The sequence below is a fragment of the Ostrea edulis genome, chromosome 6 (assembly GCF_947568905.1).
Source record: "Ostrea edulis chromosome 6, xbOstEdul1.1, whole genome shotgun sequence".
NCBI classification, from domain to species: Eukaryota; Metazoa; Mollusca; class Bivalvia; order Ostreida; family Ostreidae; genus Ostrea; species Ostrea edulis.
Genome location: NC_079169.1, coordinates 44,837,518 through 44,859,987, shown reverse-complemented (window position 1 = coordinate 44,859,987; position 22,470 = coordinate 44,837,518). Strand labels below are relative to the sequence as shown.

Genomic DNA, 22,470 nt, shown 5'->3' with positions numbered 1-22,470 from the left:
AAAAGGATCCATGAGAGAAGCAAGATTTTTTTTACAAACTAAAACAGGCCAATCTTTGTCATATTTACCACAAATGTTGAACATAGATTGAAAATAATGTTGAAAAAATTGTAGGTTTGAAGTTGTATCCTTGATCATTCTTATGAGGGAAAAAAGCTTCTGACAAGGAGTTTGATATTTGATATGTGATCCATATACACACTGCGTAACTTTCTGATTAAGTTTGTTACATATACACACTGCGTAGCTTTCTGGTTAAGCATGTTACATATACACACTGCATAACTTTCTGATTAAGTTTGTTACATATACACACTGTGTAACTTTCTGATTAAGTTTGTTACATATACACACTGCGTAACTTTCTGATTATATATAAGCATGTTACATATACACACTGCGTAACTTTCTGATTAAGTTTGTTACATATACACTCTGCGTAACTTTCTGATTAAGTTTGTTACATATACACACTGCATAACTTTCTGATTAAGTTTGTTACATATACACACTGCGTAACTTTCTGATTAAGTTTGTTACATATACACACTGCGTAACTTTCTGATTAAGTTTGTTATTTGACATTTACATATGTACAGTCCCTGAAACATTCTACTTTCCCACTTGAACTGTGAACGCACGCAGAGCGAACAGTGAACACACACAGAGCGAACGATGAGCGAATGGTGAATGCAATTTGGTGAGCTCACGGTGAATGCAAAGTGAACAGTGAGCACACGGTGAATGCAAAATGGTCTATTCATTCAGTATACTTCGGATTTTTCCCTTGGATTGTAGTTAATTTATAATCAGGTGGAGAATATATATATGAATACATCTAACTGTTCATTTCTGTGCAAGCTAGTACTGGATGTATATATCTCATGATAATCATCGTATATTTCACATTAATGCACATAGCAATCATGCCAAAAACAAGAGAAAATTTCATATGTACATTGTTTACAGAACACATATACAGATCTGTATACGTTAAAAATAGAAACATATATTTTTAGCCGAGTTGCAACGAAGTTGAACTCGGCTATTGGTTTGGTGATGCGGGCGGGCGGTTGGGCGTCAACAATTGGTTTCCGGATGATAACTCGAAAAGTTTACAATCTAATCAAATGAAACTTTGATATATTGTTGGGTACCAGGTAAGGAAGACCCCTATTGATTTTGGAGAAAAATGGTCAAAGGTCAAGGTCACAGTGACCAAAATTAGAATGAAAATTTCAGAAAAATTTGGTTTCCGGATGATAACTCAGAAAATTTAAATCCGAATCAAATGAAACTTTGATATATTAATTGTTGGGTACCAGGTAAGGAAGACCCCTATTGATTTTGGAGAAAATAGGTCAACGGTCAAGGTCACAGTGACCGAAAATAGATTTAAATTTTTTTTAAAAATTGGTTTCCGGAGGATAACTCGAAATTTTTTAATTTGAATCAAATGAAACTTGGATATATTGTTGGATACCAGCAAAGCAAGGCCCCTATTGATTTTGGAGAAAAAAGATCAAAGGTCAAGGTCACAGTGACCGAAAATAGATTGAAAACTTCAGACAAATATGGTTTCTGGACAGTAACTCGAAAAGTTTAAAACTGAAATTAGTTCTTCACAATTATAAATATGCCACATCATTCCTGACTTTACAATGTATCCCATGCAACTCGGCTCATGCACCCCTGGGTGCATATATTTATTTTCTAATATATATTTAGAGTTCTTGACATTTTCGTAAATCATCAATATGGGTGCATCATCTCGATATACAACATGTAATTGAGATGCATAGTATTTAATTTCTTAACACAAGAGTAAACACGATGCATGTGAAATAAAGATAGTCTACTAATTAGCACCAAGAATTTACAGGTGCACATGCATGATTTCAAAATTTACGAGCGCGGTTGTTTGGATTACACGCAATTAAAAAAATCCCCGAAAGGAGTCAAGATAAATGCATTAAACAACCAACTCGGGTAGAACAGGCACCTAGTGTTGACACCTGATCACTTCTAAATAGTATAAAAGGTTTATTCACACGTAGATTTTGCGTAATTCACTTTACTGCAAATGCATGTATAGTATATTGACCTGAGGAAACAATCCCAGAATTAATGTACATACATACAAAATAAATAGTGTGATCATGAATTTACATTTAGATTGTGCAATATTTGTATAATTTTGATTGTTTATTATATACCCATCAATGTATCGTTCTTTAATACTGTGGATTTCACAGTGTGTGATCCGGTTTTCCGGATCACCACACTGTGGTTTTCTGATTCCATATCAGTATCCTCTAAAATTGATGACATCACAATGCAACAACGCAACGTTATTTGTGGAAAATATTGGCCGCATCACAAAACAAAACTGCGTACACAAAACATAATTTCATGGTATCGTCTGTGTTTTTGATAATTTGGATTACATTTATTATCTTATAAATGTGGATTTAAAATGCATAAGGGGGTATATAATAAATTTATCATTACTACAGTAACTTGATCCGAAGAGTTGGATCACGTCTCGTTGACAAGCATGGATCATCAGATCAAACTCGACACTTCGCGTTTCGTGTGATCTGATGATCCGCGCCTGTCAACTCGATGTGATCCGACTCTTCGGATCAAGTTACTGTAGTAATAATATATATTTATTGTCCTGAACTATACGTATACATATGTGGGACAGAAATTTATGAGAAATATTTCGTCTTTATATTAGAGACAAATGATACAAAAGTTTCAAATTTGGGAAAGAAGTAAATACATTTATTGAAAATGTCTCTCATAAATACAGGCGTAAAATAATCAGAAATACTTGTGAAATCAAGTTTACATTTGGGCACGAATGTGCATTGAAATGTACAGTGTAGCATCGTTTTTTAAAAGTAAAATAATAAACTTATATAGAATTCTTGTCAAGTAGACAAAATAAAATATAATAAATTGTGCTTTTGCCCAAACTTGAAAATGTTGAAATGATAATTCGGGTGGGAGCGGGGTATTTATTAACTGAAACTGCCTCATTTTCGTTCACGTACCAGCAGTCGTTGCTCGTTCTTCGCTACATGTATAAGGGTTAAATTCATAAATGAATGCTCTTGCATTTTTTCATTTTTGCCTTGCTATGAAAGTCGATCCTTTGACTTTGGTGTTCCGAATGACAGTGTACGCTTTGTGAACAGTGAGCGCAAAAGTGTAAATGGTCAACGCACGGTGAGCGAACGGAAAAATGGTTAAGTAGAACATTTCAGGGACTGTACACAATGTGTAACTTTCTGATGTACACACTGCGTAACTTTCTGAATAAGTTTGTTATTTGATATGTACACACTGTGTAACTTACTGTTATAAAATTTAGAAATTCATTTCAAAATTAAGGATTATCTCCCTCATGCATAGCTCTTATCCTTGGACGAATTTGGCTCCACTTTTTTGGCACGCTGTTTTTGGCTATATTTAGCTCTAAAACTTCATAGTTATTTCGGATTTCAAACATTTCGGTTGAGCATCACTGAAGAGACATTATTTGTCGAAATGCGCATCTGGTGCATCTAAATTGGTACCGTATAAGTTTTACATGTACACACTGCGTAACTTTCTGATTAAGTTTGGTATTTGATATGTACACACTGTGTAACTTTCTGATTAAGTTTGGTATTTGATATGTACACACTGCGTAACTTTCTGATTAAGTTTGTGATTTGATATGTACACACTGCGTAACTTTCTGATTAAGTTTGGTATTTGATATGTACACACTGTGTAACTTTCTGATTAAGTTTGGTATTTGATATGTACACACTGCGTAACTTTCTGATTAAGTTTGGTATTTGATATGTACACACTGCGTAACTTTCTGATTAAGTTTGGTATTTGATATGTACACACTGCGTAACTTTCTGATCAAGTTTGGTATTTGATATATACACACTGTGTAACTTTCTGATTTGATGAGTAGATGATCACTGAAGTGCTGAACCTGAAATTTGACTGAGTATGTGAAGAGTATATGGTGTATTACATGCTGAGAGATCTTTGCAAGAGTTGATCTGATTGATAAGTGTTTTAAAAGAGATGATCAAAAGACAGCACTCGACAACTCTAAGCTTTTTCCTGGTAAATATATACGATACGAAATGTAAATGTCAAGTGTGTACAGTTTAGAGTCAATGATTATTGGGTTGTTGCACTTTGAACTCATTTTCTCTGCTAAAGAAACTAATACATATATATTTTAAAACCCTTCATGTATACCCATTCCTAAAATCGCATTAGATATGATGCTTAAAATTGACTTCTGGTATTCAATATCTAAAAAATATTTAAAAATAAAGTATATGTAGCCAAGGATAGGGGAAAGGATTAGTTTGATTTTTTTTATGCCCTCATAATCGGTTGGGGGGGGGGGGGGGGGGGCATATAGTTGTTGAACTGTCTGTCCACAAAAACTTAAAATACCTTGTCCACAAATGATGCAGCTTTCAGATTTCACATGTGTATTTCTTGGGACAAGACTTTCTTTAGGTAATGAAAGTTTTTACCCCTTAACCTTGGAGTTTGACTTTTGAAAACTTTAACCTTGGCCATCACTTTTGAATAGTTAATGATAGGGCTTTTATATTTCACGCACTATGTATTCCTTGTGACAAGACCATGTCGTTCAGTGGAGGAGTTTGCTTTTATAACTGGAAGGTTGTGAGTTTTTTTTATGCATCTTAGGACCTAGTATCATATTGTCTCAAAAGTAGGTCATGGTGACCTACTTTTTGAATTTTGCAGGTAACTATTATTAAATGGATTTTGATACATATCTTGGACACTTTTGAGCCTATGATCATCAAAAGTTGTCAGTTGATGGATCATGGGACCTTGAAGTGCGTCATGTAAAAAGTATGTCACCATGACCTACTTTCTGAATTTTATGGCTAATCATTTATGAATACATTTTAGGTTGTTATTTCAGATACCGAGAGGTTTAGAATCATCAAACCTTGTAAGTTGATGCATCTAGAGGCCTCAAAACATATTTATAAAAAAAAAAAAAAAAAAGTAGGTCACAGTGACCTACTTTTTGAATTTTGCAGACATTCAAATTTCACATTTTCAATTTTAGATGCATATTTTGGACACTATGAAAGCTAAGATCATCAAACTTTGTCAGTTGATGCATCTTGAGTCTTTGGAGTGTGTCGACCAAAAAGTAGGTCACTATGGCCTTCTTTTGGAATTTGATGGCTATATTTGAATACTATTTGACTTGTCAATTGATGCATCTTGAGTCTTCAGTGTGTCGACCAAAAGTAGGTCACCGTGACCTACTTTTGGACAGTTACATTTAAATTTTCAGGTACGATTTGACTTAACATCATCAAACTTTGTTAATTGATGAATCTTGGTTAGTGAGAATTTTTGCCTGTTCTACAATGTATCAGAAGAGCGATTCTAGGCCCATGGGCCTCTTGTGTGTGTGTGTGTGTATGTATATATATATATATATATATTATGTGTGTACTGAAGAAAAAAACCCAGCAGTATCGACTTTTTATAGGGTGGCTTAATTCATCAGAGTCAAGTGTTCCGTTCATTTCAACAAGCCACATTTGTCCAGACATTCGGAATGTTAACACTTCAAGGAGTTAATCAACACATTTCTCTCTTATTTTTTAACCAAAGGAAGTATTGATTTCTTTTTCCAACTTTTATTGCTTAAATGAAGATTTATAGAGAGAATTTTGCTAATTAAAATGAGTGACTGTTATTAAGTACTTCATTTAGGTGCAAAAGAAACTGCTAGAGAAATCCAATTTTCTTGGGCAATCAATGAGCGGTTTATTTGATTCCTTTAACAATTCTCCATATTGCAGTGTAAATTTAATTTTACATCCTTGAGTAAAGGTAAATGGGTCTAATTTGACATTTTTATAAATGATAATTTGATGTGAAAATCACCTTGACAACAAAGTCCACATAAGAAATCAACATAATTACAGTAGTAAAGTATTATTTTTCCACACTGTTCAAATTTTCAAATCACACAGGGATAGCATATTTTCTGCAACTTAACAAATATATCATTGTGTTCCAAACCTTTGCATTTCTGCACCGGAATACAAACGTCTGGAAGATTACAGAGCTGTTTACTCTGTCTGATGGGTTACTTAAAGGTCCCTCAATCAAAGTACCATTTTATCTTGAGCCTGCATGTATACAACCAGCTATAGCTACAGTAAAATTTAACTTGCGTTTAAATCCAGCAGTCTGTGATTTCCAAAGCAGTCACTGCTAACACACAGATTTAGATAATTTTTTACAAATTATCTATATCACAAACTGATAGTTTCCACTGCTGTCTCCTGTGTAATATTAACACTTGATAGATATACTGAATTTGCCAGTGTTCTTAACAAAAGGGATTTCTATGACAAGGGGAGATGATTTATGAATTAGTGAGCACATGGTGTTGTCTGGGAAATGTTTTACACAGAGACAACAAAACTTATGTAATGTCGTTTGTCATATGGTGCAGATTCCAGTTTGTTTACACCATGGACATTCATGGCTAAGTTGGCTTGAATAAGGATTAGTTAGGAACAAGTTTTGAATAGGGTGAATCATAAATAAAATTACTTACATTAGAATTTGAAAAACAGATAACCAGTGATATTTATTGAGGTCTTTGTTGTATATACAGATGGAAAAACAAAAGAGGAAATCCGTGCATTTGTATAAGTTATTATATTTATGAATAAAACTAACTTGTGAATCATGGATAAGTAAGGATATGAGTCACTTGGTCCTGTGGAAATTTCTTTTTGTACTTTTTTTTTAGATAATTGTTTTGCTCTTTATTAGATGATTTCACAATGATTTGATTCATGGACTAGAGAGACAGCATATTGTAACAAACTACTCAGTAATGTGCTTATGAAATCCATACTTATTATGAGTCTTTCATTATGTGAAGGAGACAGTAGAGAAGGTCAGTAGTGGTCAGAAGCTACTGTGTATGTGTGATTCTACAGAGTAATAGCTGTAATAGGAATACTTGTACTTAGTTTTCACTAAATGATCAGTTGGTTTGGATGAAATTGAAGTACTATGCAATCATGTTAGTGGGGGTTCTCTTAAATTAATTGACTCCTTTTGTATTAACCATACTGTTTGAATTCAGGATAGTTTTTAAAATACTAATGGAGGTCGAGTGGTTGTGCTTGTATAGAATATTCAGCTTTGGTGATTTTTCAGTAGATTTTATACAATAAAGTATTATAGGCATGCCCAGTATATGCACATTACTCAGAAATGCAGTTTCTTTAAGACTCATGGGTTGCTTTTGATCTGCTTAACACTTCACACAACCACAAAGAAAGCTGTGGGTCCATTGAATGAGCTCTCAAAATTATACATCTCAGTAACTATGAATGAATATATAAATATAAACATATGAATATGGCTTTTTTGGTATTTTTATGTACAAAAACAAAATAAAGGTAATCGAACTTTCTCTGAATGTGTTAGCAACACAATGACCTGACAACTTATTAAATGTTCCTGTAATCAGAGATTCAGGGGTATATAGTTTTTTGTTTGTCTGTTAGTCTGTCAACAGAAACTTTAAGTATAGCCATAACTTTTGAACGATTTGTGCTACTAGGGCTTCATATTTCACATGCGTATTCCTTGTGACAAGACCTTTCTTTTGGTACCAAACTTTGCCATCATGACTGTGACTTTTGAGTTTGACATACATTTGAAAAACTTTAACCTTGGTCATAACTTTTGAATGGTTGGTGATAGGGTTTTCATATTTCACATGTGTATTCCTTGTGACAAGAGCTTTCTTTGGGTACCAGAATTATTTTGCTGCCATACAGGGGCATCACAAACACATCTTGTTGCTTCTTAAATTATATGTCATTATAGGGCAAATACTGTGTACTTTGATTGTAACCTGAGATTCAAAGTTGCATGCTCTTGATAATTAGGGTCCACTCTTTCATGATAAGTTTGATGTTCGAAGGAGTACTAAGGAATGTTGAAGTACATTTAGTATGAAGCTTGGAGGATAGTATCTCTTTGTTTTAAGTGATTGTACTTTGCTTTGTTCGGTCAGATTTGAAGATGAAGGAACTATAATATATACATTGTTCTTTAAAGATGAAAATATAATTTCACCCAAGTCATTTGTACTTTTTAAACTAATGATTAAGATTATTTTGCTGACACTTAACTTAGGAGGACATAGGCCTACTGTAAATAGAAAGTTTTGCAAGACATTAGATTTTAAATGGAAAGTAACTTTGTCATGAGTGATATGCATTAGAAAATATTGCAAGAACTAAATTTTTATTTTAAAAATTCAAAATACTTTGAGTGTGTGTTTGAAGTTGAATATGTTCCTTTTTATACAGGTCCCCTCCTTGGTCCACCGCCTGTCACAGCCCACCATCTTTGCCATGCGGCAGCAGACACAGTTCCTGTGGGAGGCGTACTTCTCCTCTATGGACAAGATCATCAATACTGTTCTTGAGGTATGGCAAGTGTGTACAACATTGTGTGAAGTTTGGACTATGATTGCTTCTATAATCTTTATAAACTCCATACGGCAGACTGCTTGCAAGCATGCAAGCATTAATTCAGCTTTGATCTAGGGGGAAAAAAACTCGCACACAATGGCCACCTCCTAGCAGAAATTTTAAGTAATTCTATAAAAAATCATTTAGAAGGGTTTGTCAGTTAATAAATGAGGCATGATTGGCCATTTAGTGTCATTTCAGTATTACATTCATGATCTGTTAATGAAATACCAGACAGTCATCCAGAAATAGTAAATATGTCCTGTCTCTCGGGTTTCCAGTCTGGATGATTAGAGGCGTATTATGTGACATTTAAGGTCATGTTGTATTTGGCAGCAGTAACAACCCCACATTGACTTACACAGGCTGTGGAACACCTTGGCTTTCCCAAATGCTAATTTAAAAGCTATAGAATTGATATTTGTTATCTCTTTCAAATCACCTGCTGTGTAAATTTTGAGCAACATAGAGGTTTTTTCTCCATATGTTTTTGTGTGGAGGTATATAGTATTACAAATAATGTTAACAAGTCAGATAAGGGATTAGAGTAAGATAAAGTCATGAATTAAAAATAAAATTCTTGCTAGATTTTAGATTATAGTTTATCATTTGTATAATAAATCTTTCTTGTTTGACTAGCTAGTCTGATTGGATTGTTGAGCCATGGGAATTTAAAATGGTAAGCTATAAAGGGGCTATCTCAAACTGAAAATTTCCTGCCCTATTTAGTGAATAATTGACAACAATGATTCGAATTATACAATAAAGTTGAATTAGTGTGTGTACTGAAATATTGAGAAAGAGAGAGATTTATTTTAATACGGGACTTTCGAGATACGAATCCACTCTGACTTTTTTCGCGCATTGAACGTAACTTGTAGGGCATGTCACTTCCAGATTACAATAACAACTAAGTAAACAAGCATGAAATTCTTCAAATGCTATCATTTTACTGTATTAAAATGCTATTTTTCAAAGAAAGAAACCACTACAACCATTTGTAAGAAAATGCATTTGATTAAATTAGGTGTATTGGTGAGGAAAACAAATCTAAGGAATATCTTGGGAAAAGTTCACAACTTCCATCCAAGGATATGCGTCTAAATGCGCCTTTTCCCTTCCATTTCATTTACACCCAGGTACTAAGCACCAATAGTGACTTGGATCATCATCGTGAGACTGTGCATAGCTCTTTACGGACCGTCTATTAGCGAAACACCAGTTGCGTTGATGTCAACTTTGCCCTACAATTGCTTACTATCACGTGACCGCGATATATAAACGTCAAGTCTAATCGGTCGTTCTGGCACATCCCGAAACTTCCATATTGCATGAACATAACATCTCAGTAAAATAAAGATTTTCTTCAATATGAAATTGATATTTAATTGTGATAGATATTTCCAAATATTAACACTTATTTTAAAACTTATCAGTCTGCTTGACATCCATTCTCTGAGGTTAATGCTTATCATCAACACCACTGAAGAAAAGAAATTATCTTGAAACACATATTGTTAAATCCAGGGTTAAAGGGCTAATCAGAGGAGAGTGAAAAAACTCGTAGCATTTTACTAGTATGTTTTGTTTATATTTGTAGATTGTGAAAGACCGAGTGAAAAGCTACTTTTCTCGGAATTCTGTTCAGTGGAACAATTTCCCTGGTGCTTTAAGCCTTCTTCCTGAATACTCTGATGTGCTTCATTCATATCCCTCATTTTACAAGCAGTATGGGTACAAGTCCAAAAACCAGTTTACGGCAGTTGTTTACGCCACTTCCCCGGTGCTCTTGTCATCTGCACCACTGTTCCGGTTGATCCGGACAGTGGCCAAATCTACATATGTACAAAAGGTAAAATAATAAACAGAAAATAGGAAAGTGAAACTGCTTGGTATGTAATGTAAAATGTAATATTACCATAAATGGATGGTTGGTACTGTGGAATCATTAAGGTTCGAGCGGGCCAGTGTTCGCGGGTGGCCAAATATTCATTAGTTCGTGGGGATGGAATTTCAAGGGTTAATGTCATTTGGAAAATATAAATCATATTACTGTAGCAGATATTGCAAAGAATCACTGGTTCGTGGGGACCTAAATTCATGGGTAAACGGTATATCCACGATATCTACGAACATTGAGCCCTCACGACGATAACGATTCTGCAGTATACACAAAGGAATTGATCACCAGGTTTTACCCCAATGTATATTTAGCTCCGTGCTGAAGGCTCTGTGACTGAGATTTTCTGATCAAGTCAAAATTTGTTCCTTGTCTCTTGGTCTGTTTGTTATCTGGGTTTTTCCATCTGTAATTTTCACATATTTTTCACTCCCTCTCCAGAACCAATTTCAACCAAACTTGATATAATGTATTGTTTAGTCAAGGAGATTCAAATTTGTTCAGATGAATTTAAGGGTCGTAATTCTTCCCAAGGTGAGATAAGTATGCATTGTTTTGAAAATAGGGTGGGTCATTTGAAAATCTTCACATGGGTTGAAAATGACAAAACTTTAGATAGTTTCCTTAAATAGTGTAGATGCATGTTTGTTCAGAATGGGGCCACACAAGGGGTTAAAAGTTTTACAAAGGACTTCATGAGAAGAAAGTCTCTAAAAATCTACAATGAGATGTAACAAGGCTACAATTTGTCAAACAAACAATAGACAAGCATTCATTTCAGAAAAAAGTACAGTCAGTTTGTTTAATCAGTTTAAGATTACTAAAGATTATATGCAACAAAAAAACCTTAAAGTGAATCTTAATGTGATTCAAATCAGCTCCTCTTTTTTCATTGAATGTTGCTTCATTAAGAAAAAAAGAGGAGCGGATCGAAGAGCTGATTTTAATCAGATTGTTTAAAGATTTTGCAATAAACAACAAGGCCACAATTTTATTAAGTAAGTAATATGCATGCACTTTATGTAACAAAGATTGGATTTTGTGTAAACCATGCCTCTCTCCCCTTTCCCTTAGGCAGATGATGGCCCACAACAAGAATGCAATAAAGGTTTATATGTATAGAAATGAAAAAAAAACTTCACATCAGTTGCAAAGTTATAAAATATTCTAGGATCTATAAGTACATATTTATTTGAATTTTGATTCCTAGGAATGAATGGGCCTACAGTATAAGGAGATCCAAAGATTTCCTAGAGGAATGTTTAACAGTAGCAGTTAAAGTATATGTACATCAAAATATCCAAGCATTTTAAGACATATAGGTCATTTAAGACTTATAATGCATTTAGCTTTTCAGCAGAGTTAACGAAAGAGTGTATAAAACTACCAGACATTATGTCCTGTAGATTAGAGATAATTTAGAAAATCTACCAGACAAGTTAAAATAAATTCAGACAGAATTTAAAAAAAAACCTGATATTTTATTTCAACTTCTTTTATTTTCAAACTGTGACAGTTCAAAACATTAACTTGCATTTCACAGTTCTCTATATTTCTTATAAATTTTGTTGTAGTTTGTACAAAAAGTTTACAAAAAGTATTTATTGAACAAATATGACCATTTTCGCTTAAGTACTCGTTTTACTAATACCGGTATGCATATGCGCCAATAAGCATAAATTTTGCCCATTTTAGCACCATTGATATATCTTCAAAATAGCTTCAAAAATTATTAAAAGTAGATGCCCCCATGGAAAACTTGATACAGCTAAGTTGAGTATCCTGTGATGTAGTCGTTCACTCACTCAGTCTTGCATTAAATTTCCTTCAAACTACACAATATAAACCAGGCCAACATTTTTGTGATCTATTACATCTATTTTTCATAAAACTGATGAAAATTGGCTCTACCGCCACCGAAGTGAATGGTTATATTAATTCTATAAATATATTTTTATATGCAATCATGTTAACAAGCATCTGTATTCACGTTTTCAACTCTCTCTTTTTCTGAGCTATGATTGCTCAACCATTTGATAGGCCACATAATCGGAAGTAGAATGATGTGTAATATTGAAAGTAAATGCACGGAATGGGTTTATGATTGCTGAGAAAGCAAGCTCGTGATATAAAAGCAAGTTATCTTGATCATACTAAGTGTTTGCTTAAAAGTCAACAAACAACACAGATATGATCATTTTTAGCTCACCTGAGCTGAAAACTCAAGTGAGCTTTTCTGATCGCATGTTGTCCATCATCTATCTGTCTGTAAACTTTTTACATTTTCGACTTCTTCTCCAGAACCACTGGGCCAATTATAACCAAACTTAGCCAAAAGAATACTTGGGTGAAGGGCTTTCAAGTTTGTTCAAATGAAGGGCCATGCCCCCTTCAAAAATGCAAAAATAGGGTGGGGTCATTTAAAAATCTTCTCAAGAACCACTGGGCCAGAAGAGCTGAAATTTACATGAATGCTTTCTGACATAGTGCAGATTAAAGTTTGATAAAATCATGGCCTCTGGGGGTAGGATGGGGCCACAATGGGGGATCAAAGTCTTTACATACAAATATACAGGGAAACTCTTTAAAAATCTTCTCAAGAACCATTAGGCCAAAGAAGGTTACATTTGCACGAAAGCTTCCTGACATAGTGCAGATTCAAGTTTGTAAAAATCATGGCCCCCGGAAGAAGGTTGGGGCCACAATAGGGATCAAAGTTTCACATGTGAATATATACGGAAAATGTTTAAATAATTGGACCAAGGTGAGCGATGTGGCCCATGGGCCTCTTTTTTTTCTTTTTCTTCTTTTTTTGTTGTTGTTGCTGTTTTAGAGTATTATATAGTCTGTTATTTTGCATGCAGTTGCTCAACATTAATGACGTTGTTGTAATTGTAATTAAGTCTACATGCTTTTAAACTAGAATACTCATTTTTTTTCTGATCATACATCATGTGAAATGTTATCAAAAACATGGGAAAGAACAAAAAGAAATGAGCAAGACTAATATTGCTGTACACATGAACTTCAGCGATCAACCAGTCGTTCTTTTTTCTGAACTGTTAATTGTTAGTCAATTGAGCATGTGGAAGTAAAGAAACAGCTATAAAATAAGATCCCTAATTATCCTCTTCCATCATAAAAAGGAAGGATAGAATGAGAGACACAACTGTGAGGAAATAAATTCTTGTGAGACCTATAAAGACATGTACAGAGAAGACTCAATAGGGCTGTACTTTACTTGACCATAGTAATTTGCCATCAATTAAGTCACCATGGGAGATTGAAATCCATTTATTTCTTCTTTTGCCGAAGGAACATTCCATTTAAATTGAAGGAAAAGTAATTTGTTCTCACTAATTTTGCAGCTGGAATTGGGGAAAACTGGCCAATGTCATTGTATCAGACTTGTTCAATGCTATTTAAGTCTCATTATATGTCATTTCCTTAGCATGTTGACTGTGTACTTTTGTATCTTGTTATTAACTGAAGTAGTAATAGCAGGGTCAAAATTGAAACAACCACCATTTTCTAGTGTTTCTTGCAAGATCTTTTTAATTGAGTGACACAGTTGCCTCCCTTGTTGAATGTGACATTTCTGCATTATGATATTTGAAATTGGTGTAAGTTATGGACATTGTTTTACAGATTTTGGTCATCTGGAACTGTGACAGCCCACCTCCCCCATCGTACCAGTGGCCAGCAGACCTGGGTATTCTTATACTAGTCAAAACTAAAGTCCAGAAGGTAAAGCACACACACCGTGGAAGATTTATATTCTCATCTATATAAATTCTATGGCTACTGCGTATTTTCAAAGTTAGTAGCTTGAGTCCTCATATGGAGTGTATGCCTCTTGTATTTTTTACCACATGAATATAGATATACACTGGCAAGGTTATTTAAGAAATAAACTTCATTTTTGAAAATATATGAGGGTATGAACTGCAATGCAATGCTTCACGCTGGCATACTTCTTGAAGCACGTTAGAAAGTTATGCTGGGGTGATGTGTTGCGGTTCATACCCTCGTGTGTTTTCAAAAATAAAGTTTGTTTCTTATATTTACATTCTGCTTTCATTTCTGTCATAATTCCCATCCGTTAAAATAGACATATTTCATGTACACATTGTTTACTGCAATGCATTTATGAGAAAATGGCTATTATTACAATTTGTAAAGATATTAAAGGCAAAAACATTGGTATTAATTGAATTAAAATGTGAATGTTAAATACATTTGATATGTAATGTATGGGGGATGGGGTTAGCAGGTTGCAAAAATGTAGTTGCATTGAAAATCAGTTAGATTGGCCAGGTTGTCATATATTTGCAATCTGTCAGTTCTTGATTTTATCCATATATTTACAGTCTGTCAGTTCTGTATGTTATCCATATATTTACAGTCTGTCAGTTCTTGATTTTATCTGTATATTTACAGTCTGTCAGTTCTGTATGTTATCCATATATTTACAGTCTGTCAGTTCTTGATTTTATCTGTATATTTATAGTCTGTCAGTTCTGTATTTTATCCATATATTTACAGTCTGTCAGTTCTGGATTTTATCTGTATATTTACAGTCTGTCAGTTCTGTATGTTATCCATATATTTGCAGTCTGTCAGTTCTTGATTTTATCTGTATATTTACAGTCTGTCAGTTCTCGATTTTATTCGTGTATTTGCAGTCTGTCAGCTCTCGATTTTATCCGTATGAGGAGATTGAGACAGATGCTGTGTTCAGTTTAGATGAGGATTCTCTCCTTACAACAGATGAGGTGAGACTATGACTTTTCAGTTACTGATATGGATTGTCCATTAGTAATCAAGGAATACATTCGTACAATGGATATGAAATAGACAAATACATCCATTTTTTGTAGATAAATTTTGCCTTTAAAGTGTGGAAAGAATTTCCTGAGAGGATTGTGGGATATCCTGCGAGGAACCATTATTGGGATGAGGCTAAGAATGCCTGGAGTTACACATCGAAGTGGTTGAATGAGTACTCCATCATTCTGACAAGTGGTGCTATTTATAATAGGTAATTAAGGGTTTGTGTGTGTAAACCTTGTAATCAAAATGTTATCAGTTTAAATGCAGTTATGGCTACTTCATATTCTGTCTTTGAATAAGGCGTAGTCTAGTTCAAGTCTCTATGTTAAGTTGTTTTACAAATGTTTGCTGACTGCTCTCTGATACTGTGTTCTAAAACTATGTCCTGACATTATAAAAAGTTTGTTAGAGAGAAGATACACAGGATGAAAGAGAAATAAACATAGCAAGTCTCAATAAGGCACATTGTCTGAGTTGTTTAAAGTTGGCACTCTTAACTAAGGGCTACCAAGAATGGTCATCTTTGTATATGACCTCAAAAATGGAGGTCCCATGTCACAACAGGCAGTGCTCCCACTGGACCAGAATTCCCTTTCGCCACTTTTTCGGTGAGCGGCGTGACACAAATAAGCACATGCTTTACAGTTATTTCCATAATATTATATATTATTTTATTCATTACACTTATTTTAGCATTTTGAATCAGTTACGTTACTTAATCATATCCAGCTACCATACCTAAACACTTCTTTCTGAAATAATAAGAAGTTGATTTGTTTGATGAATTCTATTATGGAAATCAAAATTCAGATAATAAATCATATAAATATAAACTTCATGATGCTACACCCCTCAGTGAAAACATTGTGTACATTGCCCGAAATGCAGATGTCACAAAACATCAAGCCCAATTTAGAGTCGTATCTCAACCATTCCCTATTAAATTTCCGTTTTTGTATGGAAGATTTTGCAATTTGGACAGAATCAGATGTTTGAGCAGGTGGGGTTGACTGTAAAGCCAAACATAAATATTTTTTTAATTTTAGACTGACTAGGGTCAGAAGCTACAAGTTTAGTGTCAAAATAGAATGGGGTGCATAGTCTTATGAGATTAGCATTTTTATACTGTTGCGCACCGAACTTCAAAGAAAATCATTTATTAAAATTGCTATGTCCATATCAATGGTGACCGACCGCATTGTTTATGAAATATTCGAACTAAAATCAAACACATCAAAATCTTGTAATCAACGAGTTTGGCCGCAAAAACAAACAATTGATGTATTGATATATACATTATACACAATAATACGGCCAATTTAATTACCGGTCGGTTCTCTGGTTAAGAATCGACATTAATGTGGAGATGATAACACGATAATGAATAAGACTTTAAATGTTAAACAATTGACCACAGCAGGGTAAACAGCTGTCCGATGTACTTTATTACATAATCACCGACTTTTTTGCAGCCATAAATTACCTGAGGCTGTGTGCACTGGAGCGACGCGAGATTTCCAGTCGCACGCGTTGACTGAATAAACAGATTTTGACTGCATAAACAAACAGGCGATAATGCTTCACTGACAAAGGATTTAAAATACAATTTATTGCAAAAAGGGATTTTCGCCACTTTCAATTTTTTTTCGCCATTTTTGAAAAAAATTCGCCATTGGCGAAAATGGCGAAGCCCAGCTCGAGCACTGACAACAGGTATTGGCACATTAAAGAGCCTTCACTGCTATGGCCCTGAGCTCTGAGGTCTAAATGTGTGGGCCTTCACTGCTATGGCCCTGAGGTCTAAATGTTTGGGCCTTCACTGCTCTGGCCCTGAGCTCTGAGGTCTAAATGTGTGGGCCTTCACTGCTATGGCCCTGAGGTCTAAATGTGTGGGCCTTCACTGCTCTGGCCCTGAGCTCTGAGGTCTAAATGTGTGGTACTTCATCTATATCTATAACTGGTGATGTCTCAATAGGACTAGGAGTGAAAAATGCCGGACAGTGTGTTAAAGGGACTGATTCACAATTTTCCCCAAATTTTGTTTGTTCATTTTAAATGATCAAATCTACAATCTAATACGTCTAAAGGGTTTCGCCAAAAAAAAAAAATAAGGTTATTTATCATGACAGAAACTCATTATAGAGAATTTATTATTTGTTTTGAAAACAAAGATTGTGTTTACGAAGTTTTTAAAATAAATGGATATCGATCTTAAGTTTAGTATATATATCACATTTTAAGTATACTTTAAGTAAAATGTGTCATTTGAAAGTTAAATTTGTGATTGTACAAAATTAAGATGCTTTAAAGTCAAAATTTTTGTTGTCAATTCTAAATGAGTTATATTTCTTTTGTTAAAACTTTTCATTTTAAGACCTTGTGATACCATGGTGTTTGACTTTGTGCATGGAGTTTGACCTAAATTATAAAATATCTTGCCTATTCAATGTCTCCTGATCTATTTATGGTAGAGCTTTCATATTTTGTATATCAATATTTTATGGCAAGACCTTTAATTTCATACCATGATCTTTGACCTCCAGAAAAGCAAGGTCATGTTTTGAGGCATCACCATGTTGTGGGAATTCATGTTCAGTTTTGTCTTGACCCTTTGGGGCTAGGATGGGGTCAAAAGTTTTCCTTTTGGGAATAAATTTTGAAAAATAAATCTTTTAAAATCACAACAGCTTAACAATGGCAGCACCTAAGTGACTCAAGTGAGTAATGTGGCTCATGGGCCTCTTGTTTCTCACCATGACTTCTAAGGTCAGAGCAGGACCATTATTGGGATTTGTATTATGCGTTGTTGAAAATAACTTCTCAGGTAAGTAATGTGACCCATAGGTCTCTTGTTATCTTTACATCAAGTTAGAGTAGATGTGAATTTTTTATTTTTGTCCAGATATTATAATTTCCTGTACACCAACACCTTGCGTCCTGCTGCCTTACAAGTGGTGGAACAACTACAGAATTGTGAGGATATTCTAATGAACTTCATTGTCAGTGATATCACAAAGCTACCACCAATCAAAGTCACTCACCGTAAGGTTGCCAAGGAAACAATGCTGCCAAGCAAAGCTGTTACCAGCTGGTCCAACAGTCAAGTCCGCTTCAAACAACGACAATCGTGTGTTGCAACGTTGGCCCAGATATTTGGGTACATGCCTCTAGTACGCTCCAAGTCAAGAATGGACCCCGTGTTATGGAAAGATCCAGTTTCCAACTTGAGGAAAAAGTACCACCAACTAGAAGTTATATGACAATAAGTATCGCCCTAGAAATTCTAATAAGTATTGTATCTTCTTTGTGTAAAAGATTTATGACAACAATTTTTTAATCATTGTCAAATTTGTGAAATACGGTTTTTAATTATTTTCAAGTAATTATTTTAAAATTGCATATGGTGATGTATGTATATGTTGTATCTCGTTTGATTGTGATACCGAGTGTATTTATAAACATACCTTTTATGGTTTAATTTATGGCAGTATGGATATTGAATTCATGAATACCGTTGAAAAAATATTTGTACTATTTTTATTTGTCTTAGGTCTTTAGAAAAATTTACTGGACATGCATTTATTTATTTGATTGCATTCATAAACAGGATGAGTATGAAGAGAACTGCAATTAGTGGTGTCAGAATGCTATATTATACAGATCTGTCACTGTTGTTAATGGTGTCAGAATGCTATATTATACAGATCTGTCACTGTTGTTAATGGTGTCAGAATACTATATTATACAGATCTGTCACTGTTGTTAATGGTGTCAGAATGCTATATTATACGGATCTGTCACTGTTGTTAATGGTGTCAGAATGCTATATTATACAGATCTGTCACTGTTGTTAATGGTGTCAGAATGCTATATTATACAGATCTGTCACTGTTGTTAATGGTGTCAGAATGCTATATTATACAGATCTGTCACTGTTCCATTTGTTAGTCTTTTTGTATCAGTGGAATCCTATGGATAATCTGATGTCAGCAAGAGAAGCGACAGTGATTTAAGGTTCAAATGATGCTTTAATTGCAGCAGATGAAGTTTGAATGTGCTTAAATGGATATCACAGGAGAAAGTATTTTCCTTTGGGTTGTAATGTATTGAGTTTTATGAACAGTTTTTATCAAACTGTAAATGATCTCAGATAAAATTTCTATCGTCACGATCATCACCCCCAATGATATGGTCATTTTCTTATTTTCCCATTATCCAAATTTTATAGTAGTTTTGAGCATCTTCATGGGGCCTTCACTCATCTTTTAGACAATAGCTAGAATGCTTCAATTGAAACGCAACAAAGAAAGAGAAAGGATGTGTTGTGTTTGAAATATATTGGTGTACTGAATATTTTTTGATATCATTGTGTTTATATCATATGTGCAATACAAGCATAATGCTGCATAATTCACTTCAAATATTAGCTTTATGTATTCCATAGACTTCACAAAACAAAACTTGAAGGACATGTTTTGCTTCTTTTTTTCTTTCTTTTTTTTCTTCTTTTGTTTCTGAATGATAGCACCTGACAGAAATACATCGACCACCACAATATTCTTTTCCATATTTATTGTAAACTTATGTTACGAATAGAATAGTTTTATATACAGACCACAAATGATTGATGACATAATTTCTGTACCCTCAGTGTAAGATGCTTCCATTGGTATCAATGTGACTGTGAACTTCACAGCTGACCTAGTGTCTGTATGGGGCATTACTGTGTTATTCTACATACCTTGGACCCCCTAACACTGGGTACATGTACTTTTTATGCTTCCATGTTAACACAGTATTCCAGTATATTTGTTTGGGTTAATGATTTAGATTTGCATGAAACCCTTTTTTTTTTTCAGATGTGCTAGACAATTTTTGGCACCTTCACTACCTAGGTCAAAACAAATTGGGTCAAATATATATATATATATATATATATATATCTTTTATTTACAAAGATATTTGATATTATACAGACCAAAATGTAAAACAGAACAAAAATGTGTGACATTTAGCTTCTATGGGTTGTGGGATGAAGTTTGTACTGCAGTAGAATAAGTATATCAGGGACCATTTACATGCATTTGATTGTACAATTCTGCAGAATGAATAGGGTATTAATCAAACTGTAATGAATGCTATCTCATCTTTGTGAAATCTATGTTCATTTTTCAACTCCCAAAAATTGAAATATTGTAAATGCAGGACAATTTTCACCAAATTTTGATTTTGTGCTTGCCTAAATAGGGCAAGTATCTAACAAATTTGAATTCACTCATGATTCTAAAGTAGCCCAAAATAAAAATGGATGTGAGTGAATATAGAACTGGACAAAACATTTTCTAAATGTGTCAATGTCTGTAATACGAGATGAAAATTTCCTTGTGTGCATTAATAATTGATAGCGTTGAAATCAATCCTTTTGACAGTGCTTATTATTGGTCATTGATAGGTTGTACATTTTAACAATAGTTATGTGCCAAATCTACGTAATCTGCCTCTTAGTTTCCAGAGCCATTTTGATTTTGCTTGTTGTATGTAGAACACATCAGACACAGTCAATACAAGATACCTGCTAAATAAAAAGATGTAGCTTTGACTGCTGTAGTTTAGAGTGCTAATAATGTTGGATGCCCATTAAAATGTTATAGCGATTCACCTTAGAGCTGTTTTCATGTGAATATCTATTTTACATGTATAAACTATGAGTAATTAGACAAGATGGAATTATTTATATATACATTCTTTATTTTGCCAAGGGATTTTTATGCTCCATTAATAGAAGATTCAGGGGCATATGGTTTTTGGCCTGTCTGTCTGTTGCAAAAAACTTTAACCTTGGCCATATCTTTTACACCATAACAGGTAGATCGTTCATATTTGGTATGTGTATGTCAAGACATTTCTATTGACACCAAAATCTTTGACCTGATGACCTTAACCTACCTTGGACCTACTTTTAGAAAATTCGAATATAAGCCATGTCTTTCAAATCGTAAGAGGTACTGTTTTTATATTAAGCATTTTAGGAGAAGACATTTTTAACAATACCAGATTTGTTGACATTGACCTAGTTTTTGGAAATTTAAAAAAAAAAAACTACCTCTTGCAGTTCCACTTTGTAGTAATCAGGGGGCATCAGTGTTTCACAAACACATCTTTTTCCATTCATTTCTTTTGTCTCAAAGGATCATTATTGTAGTCAAGAAGAGGTGTTGAAGAGATTATCTTATTGATATATTGAGCCGCATACAGACTCGCAGTGTCGTTTTATTTGATTAGTGAATAACAAGTGAAATATGAAATAAAATGAAAATTCGGTTAGTGTTTTCGATGTAATTTCTAGATTTTTTATTTTTGAAAAGCAAAGTAGGATGTATTGTTTCGCCATATCAATGAATATGTGGATTTGTCCCAGCTTAGCAGTTTCAGTTACTTTCGTCTGGCATTTTGTTTGTATCTAATTTCTAAACAGTCAAGGGTTTTTGAACACTTAGTTAGAGATTAATCTTTGAAATGACGAACATCAGGCTTTATATATTCCAGGGCTATATTGTTGAGTTTAAAATGGAAAAATTGTGCATTAGGCCTGTGGAGCCACTTGTCCTAACATTTCATGTTTTAAAAGAAATTCTACTGTGTAGATTTTGTTATCACTATATTTTGAATAAATCACATTTTGTATGAATAAAGTTGACTTTGTATTTATTGAAAGAAAATTAGGAAGCTGAGTTTAAAGGGACTGACTCGCGAATTCCTCCAAATTTTGTTTTTCACATTTAATTATCAAAATCTACTGTCTAATGTGTTTAAAAGAGTTCACATAAAATTAAGGTAAAAGGACCTCATTTTAGAGAGTTTATTATTTGATTGCGGTATGTTATTGTTAACAAATTTTTCAAAAGAAATGGATATCGATCTAAGTTTATTATATCTATCACATTTCAAGTATACTTTGGGTAAAATGTGTCATCTAAAATAAAAATTTGCGACTGCAAAATTAAGATGCTTTATATTACAAAATTAATATTTCACTGGTTTGTTTGTATACATAAAAATACTCGAGTCTTTCTTTACATATCGCAGATTAAAGGCGAAAATATTGCTTTTATTCTTGCATTCAGAAGGTCAAAATTT

The 22,470-nt window shown here is 33.9% G+C and overlaps 1 protein-coding gene across 1 annotated transcript in view; it reads left to right on the top strand.

Moving 5' to 3' along the window:
* LOC125683894 (exostosin-1a-like) overlaps positions 1-22,025 on the top strand; it is a 39,504-nt gene extending 17,479 nt beyond the window's left edge. Inside the window, exons 4-9 of the mRNA XM_048925421.2 lie at positions 8,436-8,555; positions 10,201-10,452; positions 14,149-14,247; positions 15,186-15,275; positions 15,381-15,541; positions 18,236-22,025. Of these exons, the coding sequence (XP_048781378.2) occupies positions 8,436-8,555; positions 10,201-10,452; positions 14,149-14,247; positions 15,186-15,275; positions 15,381-15,541; positions 18,236-18,593 (1,080 nt within the window). The 3' untranslated portion in view covers positions 18,594-22,025. The remainder of the gene's footprint in view (positions 1-8,435; positions 8,556-10,200; positions 10,453-14,148; positions 14,248-15,185; positions 15,276-15,380; positions 15,542-18,235) is intronic.
* The last annotated feature ends 445 nt before the right edge of the window (positions 22,026-22,470 follow it).